This window comes from Littorina saxatilis, linkage group LG15, assembly GCF_037325665.1.
Source record: "Littorina saxatilis isolate snail1 linkage group LG15, US_GU_Lsax_2.0, whole genome shotgun sequence".
Taxonomy (NCBI): domain Eukaryota; kingdom Metazoa; phylum Mollusca; class Gastropoda; order Littorinimorpha; family Littorinidae; genus Littorina; species Littorina saxatilis.
The window spans coordinates 30,335,841-30,353,657 of record NC_090259.1 but is presented as its reverse complement, the minus strand read 5'-3'; the positions used below and the strand labels follow the sequence as shown (position 1 = coordinate 30,353,657).

The 17,817-nt window shown below is 42.0% G+C and overlaps 1 protein-coding gene across 1 annotated transcript in view; it reads right to left on the bottom strand.

The window, feature by feature from the left end:
- The window catches only part of LOC138947982 (GTPase-activating Rap/Ran-GAP domain-like protein 3), a 39,639-nt gene that overhangs the window by 9,818 nt on the left and 12,004 nt on the right, over nucleotides 1-17,817 (bottom strand). The window contains exons 5-12 of the mRNA XM_070319508.1: nucleotides 17,756-17,817; nucleotides 17,383-17,473; nucleotides 16,122-16,197; nucleotides 9,560-9,658; nucleotides 8,731-8,834; nucleotides 1,872-1,983; nucleotides 1,312-1,357; nucleotides 659-765 (exon numbers count right to left, since the gene is read on the bottom strand). The exon at nucleotides 17,756-17,817 is cut by the window's right edge and continues 3 nt beyond it. Coding sequence (XP_070175609.1) covers nucleotides 659-765; nucleotides 1,312-1,357; nucleotides 1,872-1,983; nucleotides 8,731-8,834; nucleotides 9,560-9,658; nucleotides 16,122-16,197; nucleotides 17,383-17,473; nucleotides 17,756-17,817 — 697 coding nt within the window. The remainder of the gene's footprint in view (nucleotides 1-658; nucleotides 766-1,311; nucleotides 1,358-1,871; nucleotides 1,984-8,730; nucleotides 8,835-9,559; nucleotides 9,659-16,121; nucleotides 16,198-17,382; nucleotides 17,474-17,755) is intronic.

Sequence of the window (17,817 nt, the reverse complement as noted above, 5' to 3'; positions counted from 1 at the left end):
GACTAAATGTAAAAAGAAACACCTACTCACATACACCGGGGACACAACTGAGCTATAATTCCCCCTTTTTTTTAAGCAAGCAGATAATGCAGGCTTAAAGTACACCGGAACGGCCAGCTTAATATCTTTCACAAGAAGAACACTTCATAAATCTTAAACCGGTTGGCTAAAGTACGGACTTAGAGAAGGGACCGACTTCTTTTTCAATCAGGAACTTAGCGAAGTTTAACAGGCACGGTCCTTCCCGTGTAAAATATTCTGCTAACAATCTCAGACCGTGTCAGGCTTTTACATGGAATGTTGCCACCCGTCCACTTGCACGCACTCCAATAACGAACATCCTGCCTGTATACAGTGCAGAACCTAGTGGCTATTTGTTTAGGAATTAATTCATAAATAAACTCCAACTGCACATGAAGCAGTCAGGATGTTAATTTTTGGTGAGCTTTCAAGTGGAGGGAGGGCCATCATATCCAATGTCAAATCCCCGGCAGATTTGTTATAGCGGCAGATTTGATATAGCGGCAGATTTGATGCGGCAGATTTGATATAGCGGCAGATTTGATATAGCGAGCAGAACTATTTCACACGAATGACTGTGCCCATAAAAAATGGCTGGGCAAAATACAGACCTATAGAAAAACAAGGATCAACTTACTTTTCACCAGCAGGAAGTCTCTGAACTCGTCAGGGTCGAAGAACACTGGAGGTACCGGAAGCGGGGGACCAAACAATGGCACACTTTCTTCTGAGAACACCGTCAACCTAGAGACAAGGCTTCATGTCATTGTGTCTTCCATCTTTGACATTTCCATTACAGTATTTAACGCAAAGGTCAGGAAATCATAATCAGTCCGAGTGTGTCAGAAACTTTAAAAACAAAACGTGCAAAGACTTCACGCCTGCCAGTCAGCCGTGTGTGTTCGCTACTGGGTATTTCTTAGAGAAAGGATTTTTGAATCATTTTCGCCGATAAAAGCCTGAGTCAGAACAGTTACACTTACTGACAATGAAATGAACTCATCTCAGACAAGTTGTGAATAGTGATAACGTTTTATGACGCCAATGGCTCCGGGATTACTAGCATGTCATGTTTCTAGATCAAAAGCGTATTCCATCAAATGCAAGAAACGTTTCCTTTTGCAAAAGATGCACAACATAAAACATCGGCATACTGTGTATTTTTTTCCTGCAAAAATTGAAAAACATAAAACTGTGGCTTACTACGTAAGCATTTCAATCACATTCTTACATTAAATAACGCTTCAAGAGCCATCAGTGGTAAAAAATTTAAAAACAATTGATACATACCTGTAGCTGTTATTCTTAGGGTTGTGCACAACCACCAGAAATATATCTAATGTCGACTTAAGGAACCAAAGATTCGCGTTTCACTGCTTATTTCTAAAGTTCAGAAACCTCTGTTCTTAAAGGGTGGCAAACAACCAGCATGCTTTTGTTGACAATAACAATAACAACACTTCAATAACAACACTTTTGTCGTCCATTAAAATGGTACATTGAAATGGGATATGTTCTTTGACACACCCAGCCTGCCTGTAATATAAGAATTATTATGACATTCAAGTGTTTTGCATTACAGAGTTTTGTACGAGTTTTGCATCTTAGACGAATAGGACAAGTTCAGTGCTTCTAACTGATTTGTTTGTATTAAGTGTCATAATGCGTTCGGTTTATTTCTGTTCTTTTCTTAACCCATACTTAAAATGCTAGCAATCCATTCAGTTTTGTTTCAACTGTATTTCTGCGTCTAGAAATTCCAGTTGTGGTCCAGTTTACAGTTATTTTCCCATGACATCCCCAATTCACATAAGGAAATAAAATCTTGCAGAGCAAGCAGCCAAGGATACGTGTGAAGCGTGTTTTCATCATGCTGGGTTTGAAGGAAGGAGTCTTGTCCGGGTCACACTCCAAGAACACGATGTTCACGATGTCGTTGCCAATGTGTCGCTTCCTCTCCACCTGTCATCAAAAAGTATGGGATAAGTAATGGGCGGTTCTGGTGAGGTTATGCCCCCTCTTTCTTTCGGCTGGTAACTGGCGCCATCTCGCGGCAAGATCACACGAAAAAGGAAACAAGAAGAGCAAACGCTCGATCGAGTCACTTTCGCAGTTCTGAATATTATATGAGGCATCAGATGGACAGGAAGAAATTGCTATTCAAAACACAATACAGATGTAAATAATTTGATGTAAAGAATAATCCTATAAAGTTTGAATCAAATCCGATGAATAGTTTCAGAGATATGATATTTCAATTTTTTTCCTTCAAGACATACCTGTGACCTTGAAAAAGGTCAAAGGTCACCAAAGCAGACGTCAAAGTGTAGAGGTCACTGGGAGTCACGTTCACATAAAATTTGAGCCCGGTCACTTTTATAGTTTCCGAGAAAAGCCCAACGTTAAGTTGTGTGTTGCCGAACAGAAAAGGCTAGTTATCTCCCTTGTTTTTCTGATAACGTTCGTAAAAGGCTACAGATGTAAATACTTTGATGTAAAGAATAATCCTACAAAGTTTCAATCACATCCGATGAACTTTGTCAAAGATATAAAATGTCTAATTTTTCCTTTGACGCTGACCTGTGACCTTGAAAAAGGTCAAAGGTCAACGAACCATCGTTAAAGTGTAGAGGTCATTGGAGGTCACGACTAAACAAAATATGAGCCCGATCGCTTTGATAGTTTCCGAGAAAAGTCCAACGTTAAGGTGGTGTCTACGGACGGCCGGCCGGCCGGACGGCCGGCCGGACAGACTAACACTGACCGATTACATAGAGTCACTTTTTCTCAAGTGACTCAAAAACCCACTTGCACTGGTCCCAAATAGCATATCGGTTTGGTAACAGTTCGTGTGTAAGTCGTGCATTTTATACGGTAAACAGACAATGGTCGGTTCTGGTGAGGTTATTCCCCTTCTTTCTTTCGGCTGGTAACTGGCGCCACCTCGCGGCAAGATCACAGGAGCTGTCTCGCGTTATCACCCCAGAAACGCTCATTGGTTTTCTTTATCAAAAGAAAGGAAACAAAACCGAATCGGTTCCGCGTAGCCAGAGAGGTTGAAGGGACCAACGACCACGCCACCATCTTTGTCAGATATTAGGGACATCCAGATTCAACCTTCGTCAGACGAACATTCGTCGGTGGTGGGGATTTCCTCTCTATTTTTAACTTTGTGCCTCAATGCGCATGCGCTTGGTTTTTGGCGCTCACCACTGCTTGCCGAAGATCGGGATCTGCGTGGTGAAAAAGGCATGTTTGACGAACCTCAATCAGCAATCTTCGTGAGTACTTTTAGTCCTTTTCATAATGTTAAAAATATGTTTTATGTGCGCAGTGTTAAAGTTTAATATCTTTACGACGTTTCTGTGGACTGTGCATCTGTAAACTGTTCATTTTGGAGACGTAGTGCATGAACACTGATACCCACACAAAACTCAGAACTTGAGTCGACGGGCGACATATCCTGCCAATTATCTCCCTTGATCTCTCTTGCACAAGACACTTGTTTCCACTAGACCTATTTGTTTTAGGGTTGGGAGATTTTACAGGAATGAATCTAAAAATCGAAAAAAAATTCAGTGTTGCTTGTGTACCCAGCATATTCAGATGTCTGGAATATTCCGATAAAAAAGACTCGTCATATATAACACAACTCGTCATCACTGTTTCGAAAAACAGACGAACGCACGAAGAACTTCGCGTAGATCTGGACCGAAATTAGAAAGTGGTGACCGTGACGGGATGTGACGTCACCACTTCAACAAACTCGCGAACATCGGAACTCACGAACTTTTGACGAAGGCAAATCAGGATGTCTCTGGGGTGGCTTAATTGGACACACTCATTCATCGTAGAAGTAAAAGGAAACTCACTTTCTGCGACAATTTAGATACAATATAAAATGCAATACTATGCAATACAATACACTTATCAGGGGCGGATCAGTTCATTTCCGTCGCGATATAACCTTGAATGGTTGAAAACGACGTTAAACACCAAATAAAGAAAGAAAGAAAGATCAGTTCATTTTAGGGGGGGGGGGGGGGGTTCCAAAAGTATATTGTGAAGATATGGGTGCGAAGCGCCGAGCCGACGGCGCAAAGCGCCTAGCTTGCTAGGGGTGTCCGGGGGCATGTCCCCCCGAAACATTTTGAAAAAAAGGATGCAAAATGGTGCAATCTGGTGCATTGTGAGGATGATCATTACCAGTTTCAGGCAGCAGACTTTGTCACTGATTAATACCCAAAAAGAACACAATTTGAAAAAAAAAATTTGGGGGGGGGGGGGGGTTTCCGGAAACCCCATAACCCCCCCCCCCCCCCCTCGTCCGCCCCTGCTTATTTGGTCATGTTTTGTTAACTGTTGTTTCTTGTATCGAAATTAACGTCAATTTCTACGAACATTTTAGGTAGCATATACAATACAATATTGTGCAGCGCAATATCATGTTGTGTTTGATGTTTCGTGTTGTTTCTTGTCTTGAGAACCCAGAGGATCATTCGAGACTGATTCAGCATCGATCTTACTTTCTGTTTTGTACTCAGCCTTTTCTAAAATCTATTCACACTTATGGCGTATTAAAGTAAAATGTAGATGATTCCTTAATATTCAGATTCTTTTACAATCAATACTTTAAATCTTGTTAAGAATCTTAATTTTTTTACATAAAAATAGGTTCTCCGGGTGCACCCGCAGGAATCCAATCCAATCCAATCCAATACAGTACAGTACATAACAGTACAGTACATTACAGTACAGTACAGTGCAATACAGTACAGTACAGTACAGTGCAGTACGTGCAGTATATTACACTAGAATGAATACCCGCTTCGCCGGGTAGCCGGCTTCGCCGGGAAGAAGTACTTAGAGCCGTACGCCGGCTTCGCCGGGTCCGAACAATGGACCCGCCAAGCTTAGGTCCCTCCCAGATTCGTGGAATGGGAACAGCACGAAAATGATTCAGTGGCCATAATGCCATTCCTGACCATATCGAGTCCCATCCTTGTCGACGAATGTAACCGTGTTAATCACCTTTGGAGGCGAGCTCCACTCAAACAGGACTGAGCAAGTTATGGCTTCTAAAAGGAAGGCCAGTACATAAATTTACACAAAACCCGCCAGACCACATCACAAACAGAACTGAACAATGCACAGGTGTTGCTCACATAGAGACACACACACACACACACACACACACAAAAACACAGAGAAGCCGTATCTATAGAGAGATAGATGACAGTGTATTTTTCGCGTGGCTATAAATTGATTCGACCTTTGCACTTTTACAGTGAGGATAATTTACGGGTCCAATTTACGTTCTGGACACTGCGTTGACCTTCTAAAAATAGTAACAGTAACAGAACGCCGGGAATATCCGAAGACGCTCCACTCACACTATAGTGCACCATTACGAAGGAAGGGAGGTAAACGCTGAAAACCTGGAGAATATGAGAAGATAAGGAAGAGTTACTTATAATGGTGAAATGAACACAAAAACCAAAATCGATTCAGCGCTGCGCGCTGAGAGCACGTGTTGAAATATCTCATCGATGATATTGTGTCCGGGGTGTAGCTGAATACGGTGTCCAAATTTGAAAAAGATCCACCGAGAACTTTGGCTTTGGTGTGTCGGTATGGGGGCCCGGGTAGCTGAGGTGGAACCAAAATAGCTGAGGTGGAACCAAAATCGGTTCAGCGCTGCGCGCTGAGAGCACGTGTTGAAATATCTCATCGATGAGGTTGTGTCCGGGGTCTCTCTGAATAAGCCCGCCAAATTTGAAGCAGATCCATCGAGAACTTTGGCCGTGCATGGCGAATACACAAATACACAAATACACAGATACACAGACACACAGACAGACACAAGTCGTATATATATATAGATTACAGTACAACACAACGCAACGCAACGCAATACAATACGTAGAGGTTACATGCCGAGTCTCAGTGATTATTAAAAATAATGGTCGAAGTTGGCGGATCATGAAAAATGCGAGCTTCAGCGAGCTTTTTCATGACCGCGAACTGAGACCATTATTTTTAATAATCACTGAGACGAGGTGTGTAACCTCTTTATTCCTCCTTTCTTCAGTTATTCAAAGAAAACAGGAGTTTTTGTGCGAAAGTTTGATCGAATCCGAATCACTCAACCAGTCAACCTGCGCAGGCGATCGATTAATGCGCGGTTGTATAGTTCCGTGCAAATCATTCCATTCGGTTAACACTTCTTGTCAGTTTCCCTGTTTTGGACTAAAATCAAGTACACAGATATGCTGTTATTCTGCTGTGGTGGTAAAGGCAAATATTGTGTGTTCTGTTTATGTTTTAGTATCGCTTAGGATAATGTTCTTTCGTCAAATGGGACTAGCAGACGAACTTTTGCACCCGTGTTCTAACGTTAATTACTGTATGAAGTTCAGTTTTCTGGGGAAAATAGTGTATGAAACCGCTTTATGTTCTTTAAATTGATGAGATGTGTGCATTTGGTTGCGTGTGACCTGTTTATAAAATGAAATATTGTTGAAAACTGACCGTCGGATTGCAGTCTTGTCGATGCAGCCGAAATCTGGAAGGGGAACTACTCGTGTCGCTAGACAAAGTATGAGAGTTACTTTTCCTTGGAATCTTGCTAGCGATAAACGATTGTGCACGGCAGATCTGAATTCAGAAAACAACCAAACTCATGGATTTTATATTGAGATCCATGTGTTCAAGCCTGTAGTTGCTGGTTTAAATGCGGTATGGTTGTATTGTTTGCTCCAGAAATGTATATTTTGTACATTAGAGTGTTCTGAACTTTTGGGTTGCAAAAAGTAGATCCACAATGTGTACAGTCTCTACCCATGAGCTATCGAGGATTCAGGCTGTTGCTGGCTCGTTATTTGTTTGGTTGCTGGGTCCTTATCGAAAAATAACTAGCTCTACAAGTTTACAGAGGTAAAGAAGCAGAGGGGGGAATAAAAAAAAATACGATACAATACAACACAATGCTACTGTATTATCTCAAATAGAGACATTCAAATTTTAGGCAGAATTGAGCTATCTTAAAGCCATATGTACTCGATGACTATACACGCTAATTGCTTTACCAACAGCTGGAGACATGCTAAATTAAGTTCCCTGCAAAATAATGTGGTCTAGGACCCCTTCAATGTTGAGATATGTTAATTTTCATTTTGATCTGGATCGTCCTATTTATAGATTTGCCAACAGAGGTAGCGTTGACGCAAGGGAAATAACTCCGCGTCTTTGTTTACATCCAAAGTTTTTGAGACTCTAAAACAAGCTGTAATGCATGTATATGGTCCGCGCATGGCGACATATCGTCATTACATGGTCTTATGGTGCGTTTGACATCGATTATGGGCAAACTACACTTTGTAAACACGGGAGCGCGTACATATGCCTTTAACAAAACAAGAACATCTGGCTGCTGTTACCCAACAGAACTTTCAACCATAGTCCAGGTTAGGCGGGGCGCTTCATTTCACTTCATTTCAAAATGCCATTTACATTATTCTGTGACAAGAGAACATAACAAAACCTAGAGCTTGGAAAATTTACGAGAACATTCACATCACATCACTGAAATTATCGAGGTGAGGAAAACGCTTTGCAAGATTAAAAAAGGGTTTTGCATCCATGAAACTGCATTGTGCGATGCAGGGTTTCTATTGGAATGGGACACTCTTGTGCTTGCACGCAACGGAATAGGTCCATTTGTCATTTAGCAAATGGCATTGATGGCATTGATGGCAAATGGATGGCTCCAAAAAGAAACGGGTTTGAGTTACAATCGAAACCCTGGAAGCTATTGTAATCTGGATTTAAGATAGAGTTTAAGGACAACTGACATGTTAACAAAAAAAAGAAGGTGTACATATCTCGAAGCGAGAGAAAAAAATAGCGATTAAACTCCGCTACAGCAGGTTGAGGCAATCAGTATTTAAAGGGACTGTCCTTCCCGTGTAAATGGCAAGGAACATCAGAACAAATCTCTCCCAGTTTTCACCAGCTCTAACCATATCCTTCCACCAGGAGACAGAACAAAACTCCCCAGCCTGGTTGACTTTCTGAGCAGGAGGAGAATTGTTTTCATGGACTGCTTACGTGACTGACACTGTTATATGTCAATGTGATACCTTCTTCCTTCTCCGTACATAGGGAGAAACTCCCACGGTTTTTACGTGTATGACCGTTTTTTCCCCGCCATACGCAGTCATACGCCGCTTTCGGGGGATGCATGTTTGGTATTTTCGTGTTTCTATAACCAACCAAACTCTGAAAATGGATTACAGAACCTTTTCCATGTGCACTTGGTCTTGTGCTTGCGTGTATATACGAAGGGGGATAAGGCACCAGCAGGTCTGCATAAACGTTGACCAGGGAGATCGGAACAAGTTCAACCCTTACCCCACCCGGTACGGCTGGGATCCGAACCATCGACCTTGCGCTTGGGAGGCGGGCGTCTTATCCAATAGGCAACTACGCTGTCAATTGGCTACATAATTTCAACAAAATAGCAACAGATAGCAACCATGTTGTTAAGGTTTGGTAAATTTTCAAATAGAAGGATGCTGTCATTAAAGTTAAAAGTCTGGAGAGATTTGGAATCGCTGATATGACGGTTCATAGGGGAAGAAATGTATGCTTATAAATTAAAGCAGCAGCGCCGCCATGACATGGTCATCTTACATCGTGCATGTTTACCTGTTGTTTGTTTTCCCTGGAAAAAGGCAGGAATGTTGACACATGGAACATAATTTCGTGACCCTCGTATATCGTGTACACTGACTCTTCCCCCGTGGTGTTTGCTGCAAATGAACAACAACCCTCATTTAGATATCACACAGACACAGACAGAGAGACAGACAGACACAGACAGACAGACAGACAGACAGACGGACAGACAGACACACGCACGCACGCACACACGCACACACACACACACACACACACACACACACACACACACACACACACACACACACACACACACACACACTAAAATAGCTCATAAGAAAGAAAGAAACAAACAATAAAACAACCAAACAAACAAACAAACCACAAAAACATTACTATGTAGTTATCAAATGCGTACATATAATCATCCTCAACGTCACCGTACAGTTACAAGCAAAACTGTCACGACAGACGTAATTACACGGACGAACAAATACAAACAAGTTTTACGTTCAGTCATGGCCATGGGCACAAGCGTCACAGGCGGTTAACGTTACAAAAGCACCGAAATCAAGTTGTTCCTCCCTCAGTAGTCTTCATTACTTTCTTTGATGAAATCAGTCTCCGAACTCCCCCCCCCCCAAAAAAAAATCCAACCCCATCTCAAACTCCCACCCCCTTTCTACTTCCAACCATGACCTTCTACACAGAAGAAGAAAAAAATGTTACTCTCATCATCAAAGAAACCCTCGTCACGTGCACACTTCCAGTCTGAAGGTCGAGCCAATTTCAACCAATCACAGCTAGACGCGTGATGCCTGATAATTGAATTGCATTTCAATGGCGGTCTACTCACACTTGACGTCGAGCCCAGCTTTGAACTTGTCCCAGCCCTTCAGTTTGATCCTCTCTCCCAGCAGGTCCACGAAGTTGTAGAACTCTTCCGAACCGTCCTCTGTAGAGCAGAAAAATTGAGTTGAGGTTTTGATGGAAAGTTAGTTACGCGTTTCTTTTTGTGTGGGTTAAAGCATATTTGGTATTGTTTAGCTAGAGTAGCTCTCTTCTGTGGAAAATTTAAATGACTTTTCCAACTGAAAATTAAATTAGTTACCCGTTTCGTTTTGTTGTTGTTGGAGTATATTTGAAATCGTTTTTGTTATGGTAGCGTTGTGAAATTTAGAGCTCTTGTGTGGAGAATGTAAAATATTTTTTTTCTCAGCTGAAAATAAAGTTAGTTATTCGTTTCTTTTTGGTTGGAGCGTATTTGGTATTTTTTTTGGTACGAGTATAGTAGCGTTGTCGAGTTTTGAACTCTTCTGTAACCGTCGAACGCCGAAAAAGAAGAAGAAGAACTCTTCTGTGGAGAACTAACACGGATTTTGTGTGCTGAAAAGTTAGTTACCCGTTTCTTTTTCTCCTTTTTGGGGGAGTATATTTGATATTGTTTTTGTTATGGTAGCTTTGTGAAGTGTAGACGAACTCTTCAGGGGGAAATTACAATTGGGTATCTTATTGCTGAAACGTTAGTTACGAAGCTTCTTTTGTTGGAGTAAATTCGATATTCTTTTGTCAGCGAAGCATTGTCTTCTGAATCCTATATAGAGAATACAAATTGATTTTTCTTTCGCTGAAAATATAGTGGCGTTTTTTGTTGTTGTTGGAATATTAACAGCTTGTGAGTTTTCAGCGTAGCAATAGGGTCCGATATTTTGATGAGACAAGTTTAATGCCGACGAGTCTCCCACGTGTCTACCAGAATAGCAATATATATGTGAATATTTTTCGGCAGGGAAGCGTAACCACATAATTGTCTAATTAAGGGCGTGATTAATCCGATAAGCGCGTTTTACACATACGCGTAAGTGTCCAGTGATTTGGAGACGCACGCCCGCACCCACGAACGCAAGTACGCACGCAGAAACAAAATTACATTCCCTCACATACAGGCTCACATAAAGATGCACACAACCACAGATAGACGGACGTACGGATGTACAGACGTACGGACAGACACACAACCAGACAGACACCCATCCCTATCCCCCTACCATCTTTTTACCCCCCCCCCCCCGCCCCCTAGTAAACAAGCCCTATATATCCACACACGGAAATGATTATCGATCATACATTCGCCACGCTGGATTAAATCCCCCGATTTAAACCTGCCATGTCTCTCCAAAAATGCCTACGTGATTGGGGGATTAAGAAAGGAAATCTGCCGCCAGAAAGAATTTGCCAGAAACGTTACAAAAATACCATGCTTTGATCACATGTCCACATTGATTTTGTGCCGGGGTGTGTGGGTAAATGGTGGATATGTTATTGCATCGTGTTTCTGGGCTGTAGAGCGCGGGGAGCACGGCCTGACTCTGTTTGTTCGCGCTATATATAAGCAACTTATTCTTGTTTGCTAACGGGAGCATGAGGCAAGCTCAAAGGAGACCCCCTTCATTGAAATCCCAGCCTTGCTGAAAATCCGGGATCCCATTTGAGTCCTAACACATGTAAAATTGGTTTTCGGTTTAATTAAAAACAAAATTAACAAAAAATCCAGCTTCCTTCTAGCTATAAAAAAAAGTTTCATTTTTGTAATCATACCATTTAAAAATTAATAACCTTAGATTGTTACATCTTGTTTTCGTTTTTTTAAAAGAAGCAGAATACGAACTGTAGTTGGCGGATCCTGATTGCATGCAGCAGAACATGAGGAAACCAAACATAATATGCTGCGTTCTATAATAATAATAATGGTGATTTCTATAGCGCTTTCGAACACACAAAGCGCTTCACAAAAGCAATAACAACATCATTACCAGAATGACGCCATTGACGGAATAGAACACAATCATAAACACTTTACAACAAAAACCAAAAACAAAACATAAATGTTACAAAAATCCAGAGGCTCTTACAGGAACGAACTCTCAGTATACACAACAATTATAATGCACACACACACACACACACACATACACACACACACACACACACACACACACACCCACACACGCGCGCACGCGCACACGCGCGCGCACGCACGCGCGCACGCACGCACGCACGCACGCACGCACGCACGCACGCACGCACGCACACACACACACACACACACACACACACACACACACACACACACACACACACACACACACACACACACACATATAATCATTGAACTTTTGCATCGACGGTGAAACTTCTTGAAACGCTGAGAATGATTACAGAACTTTCCACATGAAGACTTAAAACGCTGAAAACGCCCAGAATAATCTGGTATTTTTGTGCAGTAAGCTTCTTAATTCTTTGAACTTTCTTATCTATGCTGAACTTCCGGTAGCAGATTCAAACTCGCAATCGAATGATTATACAAAAAGTGTGAGTGCATGTGCACACGTCAAAAGTGTGCGTGTATTAATCCTGTATATATGTAGGATCACTTTTGAAGTAAATTATAACCTTAACAAACAGACACGAACACTTTGCGTAATTGAAAGAAATATTAATGTTCAAATCAAAAGAAAAAGTATCAGGAAGTATTCTTTTATCATCTGCGTCTTAATCAGTCCTGTTCGTGATTCTTTTGGATCTGTATTCAAACGGAAAGATACTGATTGGAAAGGGTGAAGAGGTCGTCTCCATAAATATTTATATTACATTTTATTTGAATACAAGAAAAACATATGGCGTGATTTGATGCAGTGGTCATTATAAGCAAACACTGATTACTTCTTTTGAGTTCATCGCTGTCGGCAATATCTAAAAAAAAAAAAAAAAATGATGATGCTCTTGGCGAAAACATTCAATCAACGCTTATTTGGATGAGTATTATATATTAAGAGAGAGAGGGGGAGAGAGAGAGAGAGAGAGAGAGAGAGAGAGAGAGAGAGAGAGAGAGGGAGGGGGAGAGAGAGAGAGACAGAGAGAGAGAGAGGGAGAGAGAGAGAGAGAGAGAGAGAGAGGGAGAGAGAGAGAGAGAGAGAGAGAGAGAGAGAGAGAGAGAGAGAGAGAGAGAGAGAGAGAGAGAGAGAGAGATATCAGTTCGCCTTGGTATTTAGCAAAGCCTTCAACTGACTCACTTGATCAACAAATAGAGAACATTGCTTAATCAGACCCTCGTGCGTAATAGCGCTACAAGCAAGATATTCCAGATGCATTCATCTTTAGCGATAACTGCAATAACTGACTGCCAGGAGCGGTAATGTCTAAATGAAGAAAAGCGGAAATAACCTAAAAGCACTTGAACACAAAAAAACAAACATGTGCACCTCAGATACAATAAATACAATAAATATGAGAAAATAATATACAGGATTTACACTTTCGCACAAAGATCAAATAAATACACAATCGCATTAGTCTTGGATAGGGTCAGGGTTAAATTATTTTATACAACTCCTGTAATGCAACCGAGGAGTGGATGAAATCTAGTTGATTATTTTTAGACAAGTGAGAAATTAGAACGAACTACTTTACATCCAAAAATCACACGTGGATTATTCGAAGTTTGAATAAAGAGGGCTAAAAAATAATCAATACTAGAATTTATTTATAGAACATGACATCATTTCAAACCTAGACGATTGGACCCTGTTGCGGAAGAATACAACGTTGACTCAAAACTGTAACAACAATGGCTGCTGCGAGCGACAGTTTTGATCTGAATTTCGATTTGAATGATTGGGATTTCACCGAATTAACTCCAGTGGAATCAAGGGACATTTTTGATGACCCGGCTGCTGCACCGGCACCAAAAAAACGGCGATTCAGCGCGGTATCTGACAGTGTACTAGAGTTGTGCGCCTTGAATCACTGTCTGTCTCGATCGGTCTCTCAAAAACGGCGATTCAGCGCGATATCTGACAATATTGCTATTTCATATGTTACGTAGATTTCCATTGGTCAATTGGGCAAAACTGAGCTCATTGCAAAAGTGATATCGACGACATTTCCGTCGATATCAGTTTTGATATCGACGACCTCTTTATTGCTTCCCCACTTCAAAAACAAAGACACATACATTTAAAAACAAAAAAATATATATGAAAATGTAATTATCCAAGAATTTAGTTGAGCAAGTAACTAATTACTTTTTGAAAGAAAAGACATTTGGAAACACTGGAAAGTACAAGAAAAGAGTGAACAAAAAGAAATAATAATTAGAGGGAGGAATATGGAATAGCCAAAATTGAAACAAATGCTTTTGTAATTTCTGTACAGTGAATACAAAATGTCCAGAGAAATAGTAATATAGCTAACATTGACGGACTGTGTGATGATATCTTCTGCTATTGGTCTGTTTCGACAGTGATATCAAAATCTCGACCTCCGGTCTCGATTTTTATATCACTGTCTCAACAGACCCATAGCAGCAGATATCATCACACAGTCCGTCAATATTGGGTAGTGTACTAGAGTTGTGCGCCTTGAATCACTGTCTGTCTGTCTGTCTGTCTGTCTGTCTGTCTGTCTGTCTGTCTGTCTGTCTGTCTGTCTGTCTGTCTCTCTCTCTCTCTCTCTCTCTCTCTCTCTCTCTCTCTCTCTCACACAAAAATGTCCCTTGATTCCACTGGAGTTAATTCGGTGAAATTCCAATCATTGAAATCGAAATTTAGATCAAATCGTTAGCTAAACGTGAGTTCGACTTTTAATATGCTCACAAGTAAAGTTTGTGTCAGAATCGAAGGGACTATTTGAATGACGCGCATTTGACACTCTGAGTGATTAGGCTGAAATGAAATTGCCTACACAATGTCGTCTGCATGACTGCATGTTCGACCCGTGTTGTTCGTTGTGTAAATAACTTAAACAATGACGACAACTCGTTGATTATTGGAAAATAAACCCTCGTGGGTATGTATTTGCAGCCGCTTGGTAATTCACGAGTGTGCGGAGCACACTCGTGAATTACCAAGCAGTTGCAAATACCCACTCGTGGTTTATTTTCCAGTAATCAACTCGTGGTCATTGTTTAAGCTCTATATAAAGAATAAGCACAATCGTTTTGTTCGCTGTCCGTTTTCGAGAGCACAAACACAATAAGAATTGTAATTGTCCTCATTTTATGAAGCAAGACTTGCCCTTTTTTTCAAAGGCATGCTGCGATCCCAAAGCTCTCTATTTCCCCCAAAATTAAACTCAGGTCTTCTTCTTCTTCTTCTGCGTTTGTGGGCTGAAACTCCTAGGTACACTCGTGTTTTGCACGAGTGGAATTTTACGTGTATGACCGTTTTTACCCCGCCATTTAGGCAGCCATACGCCGCTTTCGGAGGAAGCATGCTGGGTATTTTCGTGTTGCTATAACCCACCGAACTCTGACATGGATTACAGGATCTTTTTCGTGCGCACTTGGTCTTGTGCTTGCGTGTACACACGGGGGTGTTCGGACACCGAGGAGAGTCTGCACACAAAGTTGACTCTGAGAAATAAATCTCTCGCCGAACGTGGGGACGAACTCACGCTGACAGCGGCCAACTGGATACAAATCCAGCGCGCTACCGACTGAGCTACACCCCAAACTCAGGTCAAAAATTGTTACGTTTCGATCTCGGTATCCTTTTCTCCGCGTGCTTTTATCCCATTTCTATTTCGCCAACTTATCGTCTTATTCTTTCCCTTTCTACATTCGCGGCTCTCTCTCTCTCTCTCTCTCTTGCACACACACACACACACACACACACACACACACACACACACACACACACACACACACACACACACACGCACACACACACACACATCCACACGCACGCACGCACGCACGCACGCACGCACGCACGCACGCACGCACACACACACCAACACACACACACCAACACACACACACACACACACACCCACACACACACACACACACCACCACCACCACCACCACCTCCACCATCGTCTCGATTCCTAGTCTATGTTACAACATTTAGTCAAAACCTGACTAAATGTAAAAACGTGAACATTCAATTGACTCCCAGACTAACATAAAAATGCTACGCCCTTCCTTTTTCACCCGTTCCTAGTCCTCATTACAACCCCCTACACACCCCTTGGGGGCCAGGGTAGCTCAGGTGGTAGAGCACAGGACTTGTGACCCTAGGGTCGCGGGTTCGAATCCGGGCCAGGACGAACACGGGTCAGACTTTATGTGCAGACCCAGAGACAGCATCCATGTCCCACCCCCGTGTCACCACAGTGGCACGTAAAAGACCTTGGTCGTTCTGCCATAAGTGCTAAACACGCATACACTTGTTGTGTATCTCATCTAAAGTACGGGTAAAATCCGGGAACATGCCCCTAATGGCTTTGCTGTGAGGGCGTACAACTTGAATTTCTCTCTACAGCCCCCCCCCCCCCCACACACACACGGAACAAACAGGCCATAACCAGCCAATAAAGTTTTATTGAATTGAATTGAATTGAATTGAATAACTCACCGTTACTGTAAAAGTCGTCGTCTGTAGTTTGCCCGTCTTTGGCGTAGAGGACTCCGATCTTGAAGTTCACCGAACCCTGCGCATTTTTCACAGCCGTCAGTTGTATTGTCAGTTGACATTCTATTTTCACATCAAATGAGTAATTATTGAGGACAGTAAACAGTAAAGTGTATGCCACTCCTTTTGAAACTATTGTGTAAATCGTGATTATAAAGTACAAGAAATGGGTTCATATGTCACGATGTGTTGTGTACAGAAGACCCATTAATTCCCCCTGTGACATCATCAATCTAGCTGAAGAGAATTTCGCGACAATGATATGTGTACGGTGGGAGAAGGAACGGGGGTGGGCGAACGAACTTTGTATGACGCAACAGAGACTTCCTCTCCTTGGTTTAAAAAGAAAAAAAGAAAAAACATTCTTTGCAAGACTAATTCAGAACTTCACCAATTCTGACCCGTAGATGTAATTCAGACATAGAAATTGAAAATAACACTTCATGTATCGATTGAACACTGGCTTTCCCTTCTTTGAGCCATATGTGACGTCAGAGGCCGACAGAACCTCTTATTTAGGCTTAGGCGGCCAACCTAGACTACAAAAAAGTGCATGTTTGTGTGCGTTCAATCATAACAACTAAAAGGAATTCGAAGCAGAATCGATCGATACAAAAATGCTATTTGTATTTTTGAGCAAAATATGACATTTTTCAAAGATCTCGACAGTCATTGTGCACATCGAGCGCTTGCACTGTCTCGGAGGAACACCGATTGTCTCGATCTGTGTAAAATGTCATATTTTGCTCAAAAATACAAATAACGTATACTATCTGAGAGCAATACTTCTTCTTCTTCAGCGTTCCAGAATTTTTTGGTTACGTGTGAGCTCGTTTACCCATTTGGGTTCCCCAATCTATACTCTGAGAGCATAGTCAGCTTCACTCCGCTTTCGTTGAGTAGGCATGCTGGGTATTTTCGTGTTTCCATAACCCACCGAACTCCGACATGGATTACAGGATCTTTTCCGTGCGCACTTGGTCTTGTGTTTGCGTGTACACACGAAGGGGGTTAAGTTACTAGCAGGTCTGCACAAAGTTGACCTGGGAGATCGGAAAAAAATCCACTCTTTAGTCTTAGCCCACCAGGCGGCAGCGACCGGGATTCGAACTCACGACCTCCCGATTAGGAGGCCGACGTCTTACCACCCCGCCACTGCGCCCGTCAGTGCAATACAAAAGCGAATAGACATCCGCAAGCATACCTCCTGTTCTTCCAGTACCAGCAGTTCTTTCTGTATCTCAGGGTCGAAGATTTCTTTGGGACCTCGCTCCAGCTTTTCCAGGTCAAAGTGACTGAAACACAAATACAGACTGAACGTGCTTATCAATGTCAAATGTTATATATAAAGAACACATATACAATCATACATTCTCATACAAACATTACATTCATTCGCTCTATCTCTCACACACACACACGCACGCACGCACGCACGCACGCACGCACGCACGCACGCACGCACACACACACACACACACACACACACACACACACACACACACTACGAAGACAGGCAGACAGACGTACAGACTACTAACTAAATCACAATATGCAAAACATTGACCAGTTCTTACCCAAGAATCCCTTTCACTGTTTGGGGTTTGGACGGGTTGTATGGTAAACAGATCTTCTTGGC